Below are 15,750 nucleotides of genomic sequence, written 5' to 3' on the forward strand. Positions count from 1 at the left end.
CCTGCTGTTATTGAAAAGGTAGGAAAAAATACAAAATTAACAACAGAACATCAGGTAACTGTCTCCTGTTTTAAATTTTGAGGGCTTATTTTTGTATAGTTGTTACTCTAAGTAATTTGCTCTGGCAGATGTGAGGTGGTGGTTGATTGAGTAAATTAACAATTGGGGAGGTTCTGCCTTATGAACAATGCTATGGAATAGGCTAGAAATAGATTCTAATCCAATCTGATGCTTACTGATCCCTGCAGTGGTTTTTGTTAGCTTCAGACAGAGTTGGAAAATTTTTGTGAAATAAATGCTTTTAGGGAGAGATGCAGTAACTAGAAATGTAATGCTTCAACTTTTTTACCACTGTCATGTGAAGGAGGTTTGGAGGGGGGGCAGTGGAGATGGTTGTGTTTGGGGTTTGAGTTTGGTTGTTGCTTTGTTGGGTTTTTTTGAGAGTGAGAGAAAACACATCCTTATCTCAATGCTTTAGAGAGGATTAGAGAAGTCTCTTGGTACTGCTGTAGCAGCCCTTCAGCCATGTCAGCCCAAATTCTGCGTACAGTCATACTGTTTCCAGAAGTGCAAATTCAGCAGAGCATCTACCTGCAATAGAAGAACTGGAATCAAAAGTAGTAGAAAATGGAGGCATTGGTTATCTTGGTTTTACTCTGTTTGTGCTACTTTAAGTAGAATTCGGCATGAATGTTTAATTTTGTGTCTCCAAACATAACAGCTGATAATGCAATTATCTCATTGTAAATTAAACAAAGAATTTAATACTGTACATCTGCTGAAAGGCCCTGGCTGGTGTATAAGGGAAAGTATAAATAGGTATCAAAACTTCAATTTATGGGTATAAATCAAGCCATGGAAAATGTAAATAGTATCAAGACTTGAATTTATTGATGTAAATCAATTCATGGAAACTTCCCCTGTGATGAATCAGCAGTATGAAACTGTGTACCTTGTCTGCCTACAGAAGAGTTTTCTTGCTTTTTTGAATATAAATATTTTTAAAATCCTGTCAAACAGTGATTAAAACTTTGACTGTATGTTTCCTAGGCTGTAAGAACCAGTATGTATGGTCGTCCAGGTTCCTGCTATATTGACATACCTGGGGATTTTGTGAATCTTCAGGTGAATAAGAGCTCTGTCAAGTGCGTAAGGATTATGTTCATTATTTTTCAAGTCACTGAACAAAAGAAAATTCATTTATAGGTTAATTTCATATTTTCCTAAAACAAGAAAATCCAGCTTTTAAATGTAACATTCCATCATAACATGATATACAGATTATAGTTTGTAATGAAATGTGCAAAAAAAGAGTTAATATGGTAGTATAACAATGTTACTCTGTAAATCCCTGAAACAACACTACCTACAAGATTAAAGAAACAAGGAGGGAAAACTTCAAAGCCTGTTTTAAAAAAATATATCCTGTTCTAATAAATGCTGTAAGATGGTGTGTAGCAACTGCAATTTTATGCTAAACAATAGGTTTTGCCTTTCAACATTTCTTGTTTTGGAATTTTTAAAGAGCATCTTTTGTTTTGCTTGGCTTCAGGTACGTGGAATGCTGCCTGCCACCTCCCATCAGCATGGCTGAGCACTCTGCTGTATCAAAAGCAGCCTCTGTCATTGCTCTTTCCAAGCAGCCTCTGCTCATCGTTGGCAAAGGTAGAATGATCTGATGTAGCTTTGAACTGTGCACGTTCAGGACAAGAACAGTGATTGCTTTTCCCCAGAAGTGTTACCCGTCTTCTTTTTAGTCAAACAAAGAAACCAACCAACCGGTAGTTAAAACACAAAATTCTTTGGAATTTAACGTTAAAATCTGCTCTGGTTTTAGACTATTTTTGTTTTCTGTTCTGTAATGGTTTACTTTTCATCTAGTTTAAAGAAAAATCGATTGATAAAATACAAGTTTGTGTAGAAAAAAATCAGATAACTGTTGTCTTTAATCCTAGAGCCAGTACCAAGGGATCACTTCCAAAATTCCTGACAACTTAAATTCTGTTAAAGAAATTATATTCCCTGTCTGGTGTTCTGCCATATATAGCAAGAATCAGAATAGCCAGAGGTCATTTTTCTATGGATTCTTACTGAAAGTGCCAGCCTACCTGTGTTGGGATATAAAGCAACACAGCAGGTATTGCTGCTGTTGATGTTTTACAGACTCTTCATTGTACCCTGCCAGTGTAATCAATTCCTGGAAATGGAGGGTAATTATTCTCTGTGCTGGTTCACTTCTTTTTTGCCTCCTTGTGGAATGTTAGCCAGTGCAGTGGTGTTTTTGTTGAAGATACAGGTCAGCTAGGAACAGAATTAAAATAACCAGCTCATTTAACCCAGCCTGTTTTCCTGCAGATGTGGGGAATGATCTCTATCTATGTTTAATTAGGGAGTGCAATGATTGAAATGAGATGGATCTTATGATTGATTAGGTAATGAAATTGAAAACAGAAGGTAAATCTGGAGAGGTTATGGGGTTTTTTTTCTCCCTGGCTGAATACACATGAACAAAAGGGTGTTCTTTGAAAGTGAAAGGTGGAAAACTCAAAAAAATAGATCTGTGTTTTGTTGATGTCAGCAACTGAGAATCCACTCAACAAATGTATCTGGACTTTGTGCTATATATTGTTGTATGCAGAATTTTTGGAAGATTTACAAAAGTATATTCTTCAGGATTTAAGACTCACAGACTCAAGCCATTACACAAGGACTAGTCAGTTTTTCCAGGTTGTCTGGGCAAGCTTAATTCAGCAGCCATACACTGCTGCAGCATCACAGGAAACGTGTGCACAAACACATACCTTTGCAAGGACTTCTTTGTGCTTCTCTCTTTTCACTAAAGGCTTATGGAAGACTCTTCAGGCAGGTTGTTATGGAGCATGTGGTACAGCAGCATGCAGGGGGTAAGCAAGAAATGGCATAACACAACATAAAGATCATCTTGTGTTGCTGCTGCAGAAGTCTTTGTCCAATAATACCAAACTTCACCCACTAAAAAATGGTCATTTTAAATAAACAAGATCTCCTATTTTTCCCTGCCCTGCTTCATAAAGATAGATAAAATAGTTCAGTTGAAGTCTTACAAAAAAACCAACCGAACAAAACTTTTTGTCAAAAACATGTGAAATTTTAACCCCAGATATCTATGGCTTGGCATGTTAAGTTTTGAGTTCCTCAGAATGAAAAATAACAGGCAGCTTTCATTATGGGAAACAGTACTCTTTCTGCCACTAATGTAATCAGCTTAATTGAAGTTCAAGCAAATACAGTTGGTTTCTGTAGTATTAAGCAGTCTCTTTCATTTCATTCAGGTGCTGCTTATTCACATGCTGAAAACAACATCAGAAAGTTGGTGGAGCTTTGTGGACTGCCTTTTTTGCCTACACCTATGGCAAAAGGAGTAGTTCCTGATAACCATCCAAACTGTGTAGCTGCAGCAAGATCAATGTAAATATAAAGCAAGGCTTCTAATCCTAACAACTGAGAAACAATTAGGAATTTTGGTGGGCTGCAGATGCCAGGGAAGAGAAAATTCGTACCACAGGCATTTTTTCAACCATGTTTTACACCTCACTGTGGAGCACTGAAGATCTCACTGGGAAAGGGACAGCAGATTTAAGTGGATCACTTAGAATGCTGACCAGGAAGATACTTTGTTTGAGATGTATAATATTGTGTAACTGTGAAACCTATGGCAAGTAGATGCATCAATGTTGCTAGTGTGTATTTCATAACATAAAATAGAGCTGGCAAACAGTTTATGTTAAACATTTAACTTTGTGCACTAGACAAACTACTTTTTACTTTAACACCATAAGCAGAAGCTTGAACTGCCCATGTTGCAGTCGAGGTTTTGCCAGCTGTTGTCTCTGTGTGGTGTTTGCAATACCCTGTCATTAAACTGCACTTTATTCCTAAAGAAAAGTAAGGTATTTTGAACTACACTGAAAGACTATGTTTAAAGTAATTTTTAAAAGGGTTTTTTTGCCTTTTGGCAAAATTAATTTGAATGGACTCTAAGAACTCTACTATGTATGAATATGCACAGAGTCAGCTTGCAGATGAAGCGTTTATATACCCTGAGATTAAAATGCTGTCCATTGCTGAGTGTCTTAGCTTTATCACTGTTAAGCATGCTGCTAGGAAGAATGGGGAATAAAAGAATGTACCAAATATTGTTTGCCCATCTGAAAGGTAAATTAATGGGAGACTAAACTGAGAGGCCCACAACCATCTTAATTTTGACACCCACTGTTGCCAGTGTCACAATAATAAGTCTTTTGCTTTAACCTCAGCATCATTCTAGCATTTTGTTGGTCTCCTAATGTAATGATTCCTTTCCTAAATACAATGTAATAGGAAAAGAGTAATTACTTTTCTTCTTAAGTTCCTTAACTCAAGAATGGCTTGGTGATTGGCTGTATAAAAGGATACAGGGTTTTGGGGGCTAAGCAGGCATTTTAGAGGAAGGAATGTATATTCTGGGGTTTGCTGCGGTGGTTAGGATTGCTTCTAATTTTACAAAGACTATTAAATGTAATAGTGATTCCTTCTTATCTGGTTCTGTCATTTCCCTTTATTAGGGCATTACAGCATGCTGATGTAATCATCTTGCTTGGTGCAAGGTTGAATTGGATTTTGCATTTTGGTCTTCCACCAAGGTATCGACAGGACGTAAAGGTTATTCAGGTAAGCAGGAAAATTATTATCACTTAATGAAGTCTTCTGTGTTCTAGCATTGCCTAGAGAAATTATTGTAAATTATTTTGGTAATGTATTTCATGTGGCAAATACTGCCATATGGGCAGTGCAGTATGGTGCATATAGTTATGGTAATTATCAAAAAATACTTATGATTTCTTTAATTATTGTTTTTACTTCCTTATTTTTTTATAAGAATGCTTACAGTATTGTTCCTAGTATCAAGAGCTTGGTGCTGCTTTAATGAGGAGGGCAGACACTTCTATGCAGTTGACTAATACAGGGGTAGACTTATGATACTGTTGTGATCTTTGGAGCATTGGAATTTCTATGATTGAAAGAAAACTGTCTTTGAAATTGTGGAATCTTTCATACTGCTCTCTTGGCTGAATTTTTCTGAAAAATAATTGCTTTCAGATCCTGAGTCAGTCATAATGTAAGAGCTCAGCCACACGGAAAGTTAATGAAATAAGAGGAAGAAAGGCTATTTAACTAATTAATGTATTTGACAATCTGCCAGCTCTTAGAAAGAGAAGTCTTTAAATTGTGTCCTTAAAATCTCCTCCCAAGAGTCCATGGTCAAATAGTAGTAGTTGATCCAACATGCTGGCTGTCCTGCTTACACTGACCTGGAACATGATCAAAAGTTCCAAACTTTGCAGTAGCATTAATTTTTAAACTAAATTTTTACAAATACACATGCTATTTTTGCAAATATTATTTTTTAAAATAATACATATTTTATGTTTCCTCTTTCTAAAAAATTTAAATAAATTTCTTTTCCTCTTACTTAAAGTAATTTTTTTTCACTATCAGAGATTAATATTAAAATACTAAGTCAGTTCATAGTCTGTGTGACCTGGTCAAAAGTAACAGTTTATGGACCTTAGAGGGCTCATGCATCACTGATAAAGAAATTTGCTTCAGTAGTTGCAACTTACTTTTCGGTTTCTTCATGCTAGCTAAATTCTTACTGTCAAGTAGCATACACACAGTTTTCTCAGTGAGAAAATTGCTGCTTTGTATAGACTTTAAGGGTATACCTAAGCCTAGATTTTTAGCTCTCATATAATTATCATTTTATTCACCACCTTCTCCTTAATGTTGTAATAAAGTTCCATAGTGTCTGTGAGAGCTTGAAAGAAGCAAGCAGTCAATTTTAAGGATATATATGAATTTTTAATAAAATAGGTATATAACACAGGGTTTTACTTTATATAAAGGATTTCCTGATGTCATGTGAAGGAAAGGCAAAGGAAGCTATCTGTACAGCCAAAACAAGGTATGAAGACAATGTTAGACATGTATGTATGTTAAGCCATGTTCCTCTCTTGAACTGAAAAAAAAAGTTCTCTTTAATATCCTTGAGTTAATTGTGGTCTTTCTTTTTGAAATACAGATTGATATTTGTGCAGAAGAACTGGGGAATAATGTAATGCCAGCTGCAACTTTATTAGGTGACATAAACGCCGTGACTCAACAGGTAACGTAATGTCCCGTGTCCTCTGGTTTTGACTTCAATTTCCTCTGATTCATATAAAGTAAATTGCCCATTAAAAATAAAAAAAGCCCAGCTGTTCAAGAAAAACCATTTTTCAGGCAGTATATTCATGCTATATCCAGTATATCCAGTCTATTCTCAAATGGTATGTTCAAGATTCTGATTAGTGTTACTGTGATTGTGCTGGGATCATTCTTGATAATGTTATTCTTGATGCTTTTGTTGTCTTTTAAACATGTTGAAAGACCCCTCTATACCATTTCAATATTGTTCCAGCTCTTAGAAGAATTCAGCAAAAGATCATGGAAATATTCTTTGAATTCAGAGTGGTGGAAGAAGCTAAGAGGGAAAATAAAGAACAATGAGGAAAGATCGAAGGTAGTGTGACATTAAAGAAATTAAAGGGTTTCTTACTGTAACAGGCACTGATTGTGCCTGTCATAGTCATTTTTGTCAGTTTTGTAACTGGTCTATATCCAACCTCCTCAATTATTTCTCAGTTATATCACCCAGACTTGGAAATTCTAGTACAGGCTTATTCTTCTTAGGCTTAGGAACTATAAGCATTATAGTTAAAGTATTCTACGCTTTTGTGTAAATTCAAACTGTGTGGAAGTCATTAAACTTTGGGATTGGATTCTTAAAGCCATTAGTAGAAGACCACATCCAGAGCTGCTGTATTATGGGCAGTGACTTCTAAGCAATGGACAGATACTCCAAGTACTCCAAGTGGAAGCTGGCTTAGGTGAACATGCATTCTTAATTTTCTTCTAATTGTAATCACTGTTTGTAACTGTTCAGTTTAGGAATGCTGGTCTAGGTTTAATCTATGTTAAAAGCAAGTAGCTGTTAAGACCAAGAGACCACAGATGGTTGGTATATACCTAACTTTATGTAACTCATATCCTGCAACTTCAGATGCATGTTTTCAAGACTGAGATCCAAAATAAATTCATTCTAGCAGGTCGCTCTTTTGAATTATCTCCCTGCTCACTTAGGGTTGTCAATAGTCAAACCTGGGTGCAGAAAAATTTCATGTGCCTCTTGGGTTAAACTGAGTTTTAATAGCTTCTGCTAGCAATAGGCCATTGAAGAGTTGCTGAACTTTTTGATAGCCTTTGATAAATATGTTGTGTCACCAGGATAGATACAGAAGGAGTGACCTTGGTACAGTGTGTGGAAAAACCAAATACTCCAGCCTTACCTAGCAGAGTGTATTTTGATTTCCGTCATTATTATTTAGGTGTCTCTGTTTAGCACCTTATTATAAATTCTATTCATGGGAATTACTAATATCTTTTATTTTTAAGGAATTAGCATTACAGAAATCTCTGCCTATGAATTATTATACAGTCTTTCATCACATCAGAGAACTGATACCCAAGGACTGCATTTTAGTAAGTGAGGGAGCAAACACCATGGACATTGGACGAACTATGCTTCCAAATTTCTATCCCCGTCAAAGGTGTGGTATCTTTTATACTGTGCTGACTCAACAGGCTACATTTATGCATAAATGTTTTCATTTAGCTAAGAAGTATAATGGTCTGGAAAACAGAAGTTTAATATGCTGAGAGAGGGGTTAAGGAAAGTTTTCCACTCACATACTGATGTCCTGTCATAGATTTTAACAATTCTCTGCGTGCTCTGCAGCAGAATGGCGATAGTTGCTCTCTCTTGTGGAAAGTGAATGATGAGCATCATGTTCATTCCTTGACCTAGATGTTTGTTTCTGTGTTCAGAGTCTGTGGTAAATATTGATGAAAAATAGAAACAATCATTGAGATTCTCATGTTGAAAAGAATTAATGTGAAGAGTTCTTCTTTGAAGCACTTCAAAATGGGGCAGACTTGAAAATTGGATTATATATTGGGCATGCTTTCATGTAAACCTGCATGCCTAAGATGTGGGTATTCAAAATACTACTTTGTGAACAAAACAGCCAACAACCAAGAAAACGCATGTATTTCGAGTAGAGTTGGGAGAAGACTGCATTTTTCTCCCTTATTTAAAATAAGGACACAGTAATGTTACTGGTTGTCTCTTCAGACTGCATTGCACGTATCTGAAAGCAAATTCAAGAAGTTAACCCTAGAATAATCTAGTGCTTTATGTACTTTTGTGTCCATTATGTGCTTCTGATTGAAATGGTCTAACTAAATTATAGCTTTCAATTTGATTTCAAATGGTTGAACAGAAGACTAAAATTTGAACAGCAGTATTTAATCAATGGCTTTCAGACTAATAGTTATATTTTCAAGGAATTAAATATAGAAATATTTCATGTTGTCTGTCTCTCTACAGTAATTGAATGTTTTTGAAATACTGTTACTATGCAAGCTAAAAGCATATGAGAATAGTTCTTTATTGTAGCACTAGTGTACAAGAGTTCCTAATTTTAATTAGAGTTCCAGTATGTTTATATCACGTAAAACATTTGCAGGTTTCTGGAATGTTTGGCTGAATATAATAATCTCTAGTATCTCTTGATATTAGTTGTTTATAAAACAGTATTTGAATAGTATATGGCAAAGCATTAAAAGTAAAAGTAAGGCACCATGGATTAACTGAAGAGATTAAATAACAATAAAAGAATAGTAATTCTGTATTCTCCCTGTAGGCTTGATGCAGGTACTTTTGGAACCATGGGAGTGGGGCTGGGTTTTGCCATAGCAGCTGCAATGGTAGCCAGAGACCGAACACCTGGAAGGCGAGTCGTCTGCATAGAAGGAGATAGTGCTTTTGGATTTTCTGGGATGGAGCTGGAGACTATCTGCAGGTAACTGGGTTTTTTTTGGCTCAAGAAGGTGCTCTTCAGGGTCACTTTTACTAGAAGGCCAAGGATGCTGCTGGTCAGTGGTGTATCCATAAAGCATGTGAAAACGAGCCAAAAAACATACCTACTCATTTTTTATGTTGTTGTGATGTAGTGCCTTACCAGTGATGATTAAATCATATTTCAGGTGGAAATGATTTATTTTCTTTTTTTTTAATTTTTAAGGAAAACTACACTCTTAACATCTTAGAGAAAGGGGTAGGTATTTAAGAATTCTTCCAAATGTGTCTTTTTATAGATACAACTTGCCAATCCTGATTATTGTAGTAAACAACAATGGGATTTACACTGGTTTGGATGCAAATTCCTGGGAGGAGATGTTAAAGTTTGGTGACCCTGCTACATGGTAAGCATCTTCAAAGTATGTCCTGTTAATTGTGAAAGAAGTGATCAAAATGGTCATTCTCTTAATTTTTAATGCTTTGTGATCCAGATTGAAATTACTTTTATAAAGTCAATTTAGTCCTGGGCTAAGTTCACGTAAGTAAGAACCAGTTACCAAAAGCAAACAGCCAACCTAATCCCAGCCTATGGTTTGCACAACAGTGCAGCAGAGAGATGATTCTCTATTAGTTTTCTCAGGTTCCTGCAGCAGTTCAGCCCACACAATACAGAGCTGATAGTGGGCTAACCTTCAAGATCCTGGTAATCTTCAAAATTACCTGAGACTTGAGTTCTGAGTTTACACAGGACTTCTGCTTGTGAGCTGAGATCTCTGTACAAAGGGAACGGTGCTAAAGCTTAGCTCAGGAATGTCTCCACAAGATAAAAATGAGTATGGTACCCTATAAACATAGCTTAAGTGATATAGGAACCATAATTCTTCCAGCCCAGAATTTGTCAGGCCAGCACAATAATCATCTTGCACTTTAAAATTGGTGCTGAAATAATTAAATTGGTGAGCCTGGCAATTCTCCCATGCCATTAATCATGTTTTCCATTCTGTTACAGTGTACCTCCTGTTTCTCTCTTGCCAAATGCACACTATGAGAAAATTATGTCTGCCTTTGGAGGTAAAGGATACTTTGTTAAAACACCAGAAGAATTGCAGAATGCTCTGAAAGCAAGTGTGTCTGACAAGCAAACACCTTCTCTTATAAATGTAATGATTGATCCACAGTCAGAGAGAAAGAAACAGGTTTGTATGTGTTTTCCTTTCTTTTTCTGCAAGCTTCATGGTGGTGAGCTCAGGAGCTATCACTTAAACCACAGAGGAGGCAGAGATGGTTGCAAGGCAGAAAGATTGTGTTTAGATTTGGAAGATGGAGAAAATAGGTCCTTCTACACCATGCCATCTGCTTTCCTTGCTATCTGCTTGTTTGGGATTTTCCCCCACTGGCTATTATTAATGCACAATGTCCTTAATAAGTCCTTCCAGAATTTAAGGTTATTCCTTTTCATTCTAGACCAAATGAAATGAAATATTTTTGAGCAGTCTTTATATCCTGTGAATTCCATCTGGTAGCTAACTATTCCTCTTACTGTTTCCCCATTCTGACATGGTTTTTATTCTGTGTTGGTTTGGTTTCTTTGCTTCCAGGAATTTCCCTGGCTGACTCGTTCTAACCTGTAGAAGAGGAAGATGACGGCAGTGTGTTAAACAAAATGGAATTGTTTTCTGGAAGTGGAACTGATACAACTATATTTTGCATAGGCATTGGAACAAAGTGGGATTTTAGAATTGCTGTTAGAGGAATCTTTAAATGCTGAAATTACAATTAGGTAATTGTAAAATGAGAAAGACACATATGAATGTATACCAGGCCTTCTAGCAGATTGTACACAAACACTGATGATAAAATGATACACTTTTTCTTTTACTCAGAGTAATACCCATTATTTGTGAATTGAGGTCTTGAATATTCTGGATGAACAGAATGAGGTGAGGGTTTTATGCTGTCTGAAACAGAAGTGTTTGACAGTCTGCAATTATAGTAGCTTCATTTTTAACCAGCCACACCACCATTCTACTTGTTAAAAACTTTGTCCTCTAAGGACCAAAACAAAGCATCTTGTGAAAAAGTCCCGATTGACCTCATTATGCATTGAAGCCCGTTGCATTGGTAGTAGCTTCCTAATTTTACAGATTGATTTTTCAGCTTCTACTGAATGTAGAAGTAGCATATTAAAAACGCAGATTTACTCAAGGGCTAAGCTTCTGTCTACTGAATGTTCTTTTGCTGACTAGAGCTTATGGTGCTTGTAGGAAAAAAAATCCTGGATTTTTGTTTGAAGCTTTGCTCTTCACAAAGACACCACCATGTCTGTAGACTGAAAACAGGGCCATATTTATTAGTGAGATTTCCAGTATTGATAGATTGTAAATCTTTATAATCAGAAGCATTTTAAATAAAACCTTACCACCACTGCCAAAACATCAACAGCACCAAAAAGACAACAAAAAACAAACAAAAAAAACCAACAAAAAACCAAAACAAATAAACAAAAAATCCCTCACCAGTGCAGCAACAATGATGAAAAAAGAGACTGGAGCATAATGTTCATTTTGGCTGGAGTCACAAGGCAACCACCAGTGTTTGTGCTATGGCTGGCTAATTGTGCAACAAAGGTTCTTAATGTAACTGTATGGAAACCTAGTGTCCCACCTGCTCTGTGATGCAGAGGTAACATTTAAAGCAGATATTTGGCCTACCTGGTATTCTGTCTGCTGTGTTGTCATTTGTTGTTGCATCTGACAACCTGACTTCAAGTTCAGACTTTAAAATGAAGTAGCTCTTTGTCTATGCTTCTGTCATGGCCTACAGCAGCTACTATGCAGGGTGCTCTAAACAGATTACTTTATATTTACATCTGTTCTTAAATGCACAGGTTCTTTGTTTTTACTTGCACAAAAGAGAAAAACGTGCCAAAAATTGGGTTTTGCTTGCTTTATTTTCTATTTTTCCATTGTCAGTAAGTGTTAGTTATCTAGTGGAAGGCACTTGGATGACATAAGGAGAGGAAGGACTGGGCTGGCAGGGGATCATCGCCTACAGTCAGGTTTATTGCAGAAGGCTTGGCTTATTGGGTCTGGTACTTTAGTTTGGGTCTGGCCCAAGGCCATGGGTCTGTGAGGCAGAGGAAAGTAGGAATGTCTCTGCACACTAGAACAGGAAGATAATATCTGAAAGAAATAATATCTGAAATATCTGAAGTGCAAAAGGGTAAAATCCTAGAATAGATACAGCTCACAAAAAAATGTAGGGCTGCTGAGTTGCTGTGTTCTCTGGGGCGCTCTTCAAGAAATGTGGAACAATTTTGAATCTTGACATTAATTTTATTTCATTCTTCTTGTCTCACACATTAATTTTGATAGGTTTCAGTGATTAAACACAATCCATTATGTTGGTGAAAAATATCTCAAAGAGTTAATGCTGGAACTGACCACAGGGGAGATAATTTGCATTGGATAAGCAAATGTAGAAATTATTGTTTTATACTTGAAAAGTAATAAAAAGTGATTTTCATACTGTTTGTCCTTTAATGAGAGTATTTGAATTATGTCAGCATTTTGTGTCAGCTGTTGGAAATCAGTTTATATTTGATTTATTAAAATGTTGTTGAATAACTACAATACCACGCACAATTTATTTTAATAACTCAAGATATGGAAAGCATTTGAAACTGGGGGAAGGCAAGAACGTAATTGATGTTATCAATTTGGATTTCATTAAGATTTTAAAAAGCTTAAGAAAGAATTAACACTGCATTTCTTACTGCTATAAAACAGAGATAATACCATGATATAATAGAATTTCTTAGGTTGTAAAGATTAGGGGTTTTGAGATGAGAGAGGGCACAATTTCCATCTAAAACCAAGGAGAGTGAAATCTCTGCTGCTTTGTTTACGCAGCTTACCTGCTTGATATTATTTTACACCATGGAGTTGATCTAAGAGGAGTGTTAGGCAGGTGAAATTGCATGAATGAGGACAGTTTCAAAGATGAGACAGAAACAAGCTGTCCTGAAATGTCCAAATTTTATTAAAAGGATTAAAAAATTACAGATGCTGTAAGCCTAGAGAATGTTGTGACTCATGTGGCTTTACCCAACTGGAAATTTTCCTTCAAGGCCAGAACTTGGAATTAAAGATATTGAACAGATTAAAGAGGAAGAAAATGTCTGGGCCTCAGCTGAGGGAAGATGCTGTGAAAGAGGTAGTGTAATGGGACATGCCAGGAGTTGTTCATGTTTAAGTAAGATGCAGTTCTGAGTCTCTTTCTTATCATGGTTTTCAGGTAAATCAAGAGTACTTGAAATTTTGCTGTACATGTTATGGGTGCCCTCCATCAATCATTAGTTCAGTCCCTGTGAAAACTTTCCTAACATGGGCCTGCTCAGTTCATGGGGTTAGGAAGCCCGAAGTTCAGCCCAGCAGCACTTGTCTTCTTCAAAGAGACGTGAAAGGGATTGCAACATGGGACCAGCGAGTGGTACAGGAACAGTATTACAGAGATGTCCAAAACACAACAGGTAATTTCATTATGGGAGCGGAGGTGAAACCACAAGGAGTCACCAAAAAATGGCCTGGTGTGAGGAGCAAGAATCACAGAATATTCTGGATTGGTACGAACCCAGAAGGATCATTGAGTCCAGCTGTTTAAGTGGGTGGCCCACAGGGGTCAAACCCCCAACCTTGGCATTATTAGCACCATGCTCCAGCCAACTGAGGTAAGAGGTAAGGTTTGTTACTGTCTCAGCACCTCACAAAATAGCGTAAGGTGTTGAGTATGTGTTCCTGGAGCCCCTTGTGTGCTCAGCTTGCTAACAGGTTTAGTTTGCAGTAATTACAAAGTTCTCAGTAATTGTGTTCCTCCTTTAGTCTGCAGTGAACAGGCTCTGCCCTGTGCGCATTTGGGTGTATGGCAGGTCTGCTTGCCTTCAGTTGTTATGGCCACAGAGCACGCACCCAGATGGTAGGTTTGGTCTGGCCAGATTTGATTTTAAGCACTCCTTCAAAAGCCCAAGTACACATAAAAGCAGCAATGCATCTTCAGGTCTGCCACTCCGGACCCACAAGCAACAGGCACACACTGGCTGTAAGCTATGGTAAAAGTCTTATTAATAAATGTGTCTTCTGCACTGACTACCTCTTATTTTATATATTGTAATCAAAATCCCCATTGCAGCTCTTTTTAGGCTGTTTAAAGAGCTTCATGGCTGTGCTAAGAGAAAGGAGAGCTTTGTGATGTTCTGAGGTCAGACCAGGTGTCAGAGCTGATCTTCTGTACGGCAAACTGACAATGTGACTTCTGTCAATTTATTTACTTATTTACCCAATATTGAAATTAGTAAGAAACAGCTATTCTGAAGGAGACATTTGCTGTTACTTTTGATTAGGTGATTGAAACCAGATGGACAAGCTTTAAAGAGGCCCTCAGTAAAGCAGACCCTTCTAGCTAATTATGGCACACACTAATCTGAATGAGAGTTATTTCAGTGTCTGTTCTTTCCAGGAATCTCTAAGATATCTGAAATCATGCTGAAATAAGTAAGAAAAGTTAATAAAATAACAGTCTGCTTGCTTGAATATGCTTAAGAAATTTTGAGTTTCATCAGTCTTTTCAAGGGGATGATAGAGAAGGCAAGGAAGGTTGAAATTGTACTGAAATTGTTGCATAATTTAATCTGGAATTATTTTTCTTTTTATCAGCTATATGTAATAGTCTGAGCAATACAACTAGCAATTATTTGTGTAATGCCTTAGATCAAATTTTAAACTGTATGCAGATGAGGGATGCTTTTGAAGGTAGGATATGAATTGCTCTGTTTGAGAGTTGGAGAAATGGATTAGCAATTTATCTAGGATTGTATGGTATGATTGTATGACCATGGTCACATGAATGTAAGCAGCTTAGAACATATTTGCACATATGTGATGGGAGATTTCCTCTAGAACTTAGTTCTGGTAGTGTTACCACATGAGGAAGAAGGTGGAAGACTCACATAAGCCTTTTTACATCTCCAGCCTACACAGCTACCTGAGTTTTTGTGGCTCTTGATTCCAGAAAGCAGTCACTGTTCCTGGGAACGAATTTTGTGCAGTGACTCCCTGTAGCTGTTGCAGCATGTAGCTTGTCATAACCTGCAGGCCTACCTGAGAACAAAACTGTTGGACAGAGAGGCCTTTCAGTTCTCCTCCGTGCGTTTGCCTGCCTCTGCGTCACCTTGCAGCTCTAGAGGTGATGTGGTGTCAACACACTCTCAGGCAGTCATCCAAGCTAGAGCTCCGCAATGTCTGGATGCAAGTCCCTGTCTAATGAAATCTTAACATTAAAAACACAGTTTTTAAAAATTTGCTCTTTCCTAAGTGTTTCGAGGATTTGTCTTGTCTCCTTGGCATCATCATTAGGACAATGTGCATGTATGGCATTTTATAAGCCGTGGTGCTGGGAGGTGCTGATATCAGAACTGGTGGATGTGCAGGCATACTTCAAGTTCCAGCCAAAGCAGTGCATCCTTGTTAGAGCAAGGAGACATGGCTGCTGGGATTGAGGTATGAAAGCCTCCCAAGCCAGGCTGTAAACTACCTGCTTGCTCTGAAAAAACAGGGATATCATTCAAGTGCTAGGAAAATAAGTAAAAATTATGTTAGTTAAAATTAATATTTCAGCCCTGCAAGGGATATAAATCTACCACACCTAAGCAGCTAATGCTGGGCCTTATTTTATGTAGTTGGAATCAGTGAGACCTTATTAATGATTTTAGTGCA

General features: G+C 37.2%; 1 protein-coding gene across 3 annotated transcripts in view; it reads left to right on the forward strand.

The window, feature by feature from the left end:
- HACL1 (2-hydroxyacyl-CoA lyase 1) overlaps positions 1-12,612 on the forward strand; it is a 21,126-nt gene extending 8,514 nt beyond the window's left edge. For all 3 annotated transcript variants that reach the window (XM_017732155.1, XM_017732154.1, XM_017732153.1), the window contains exons 6-17: positions 1-18; positions 1,051-1,145; positions 1,553-1,665; positions 3,312-3,447; positions 4,584-4,689; positions 6,101-6,184; positions 6,479-6,580; positions 7,513-7,667; positions 8,823-8,981; positions 9,277-9,384; positions 9,990-10,176; positions 10,579-12,612. The exon at positions 1-18 is cut by the window's left edge and continues 57 nt beyond it. In XM_017732155.1, the coding sequence (XP_017587644.1) occupies positions 1-18; positions 1,051-1,145; positions 1,553-1,665; positions 3,312-3,447; positions 4,584-4,689; positions 6,101-6,184; positions 6,479-6,580; positions 7,513-7,667; positions 8,823-8,981; positions 9,277-9,384; positions 9,990-10,176; positions 10,579-10,611 (1,296 nt within the window). In that variant the 3' untranslated portion in view covers positions 10,612-12,612. The remainder of the gene's footprint in view (positions 19-1,050; positions 1,146-1,552; positions 1,666-3,311; positions 3,448-4,583; positions 4,690-6,100; positions 6,185-6,478; positions 6,581-7,512; positions 7,668-8,822; positions 8,982-9,276; positions 9,385-9,989; positions 10,177-10,578) is intronic.
- The last annotated feature ends 3,138 nt before the right edge of the window (positions 12,613-15,750 follow it).

This window comes from Corvus brachyrhynchos, unplaced genomic scaffold (genome assembly GCF_000691975.1).
Source record: "Corvus brachyrhynchos isolate BGI_N302 unplaced genomic scaffold, ASM69197v1 scaffold53, whole genome shotgun sequence".
Lineage (NCBI taxonomy): Eukaryota > Metazoa > Chordata > Aves > Passeriformes > Corvidae > Corvus > Corvus brachyrhynchos.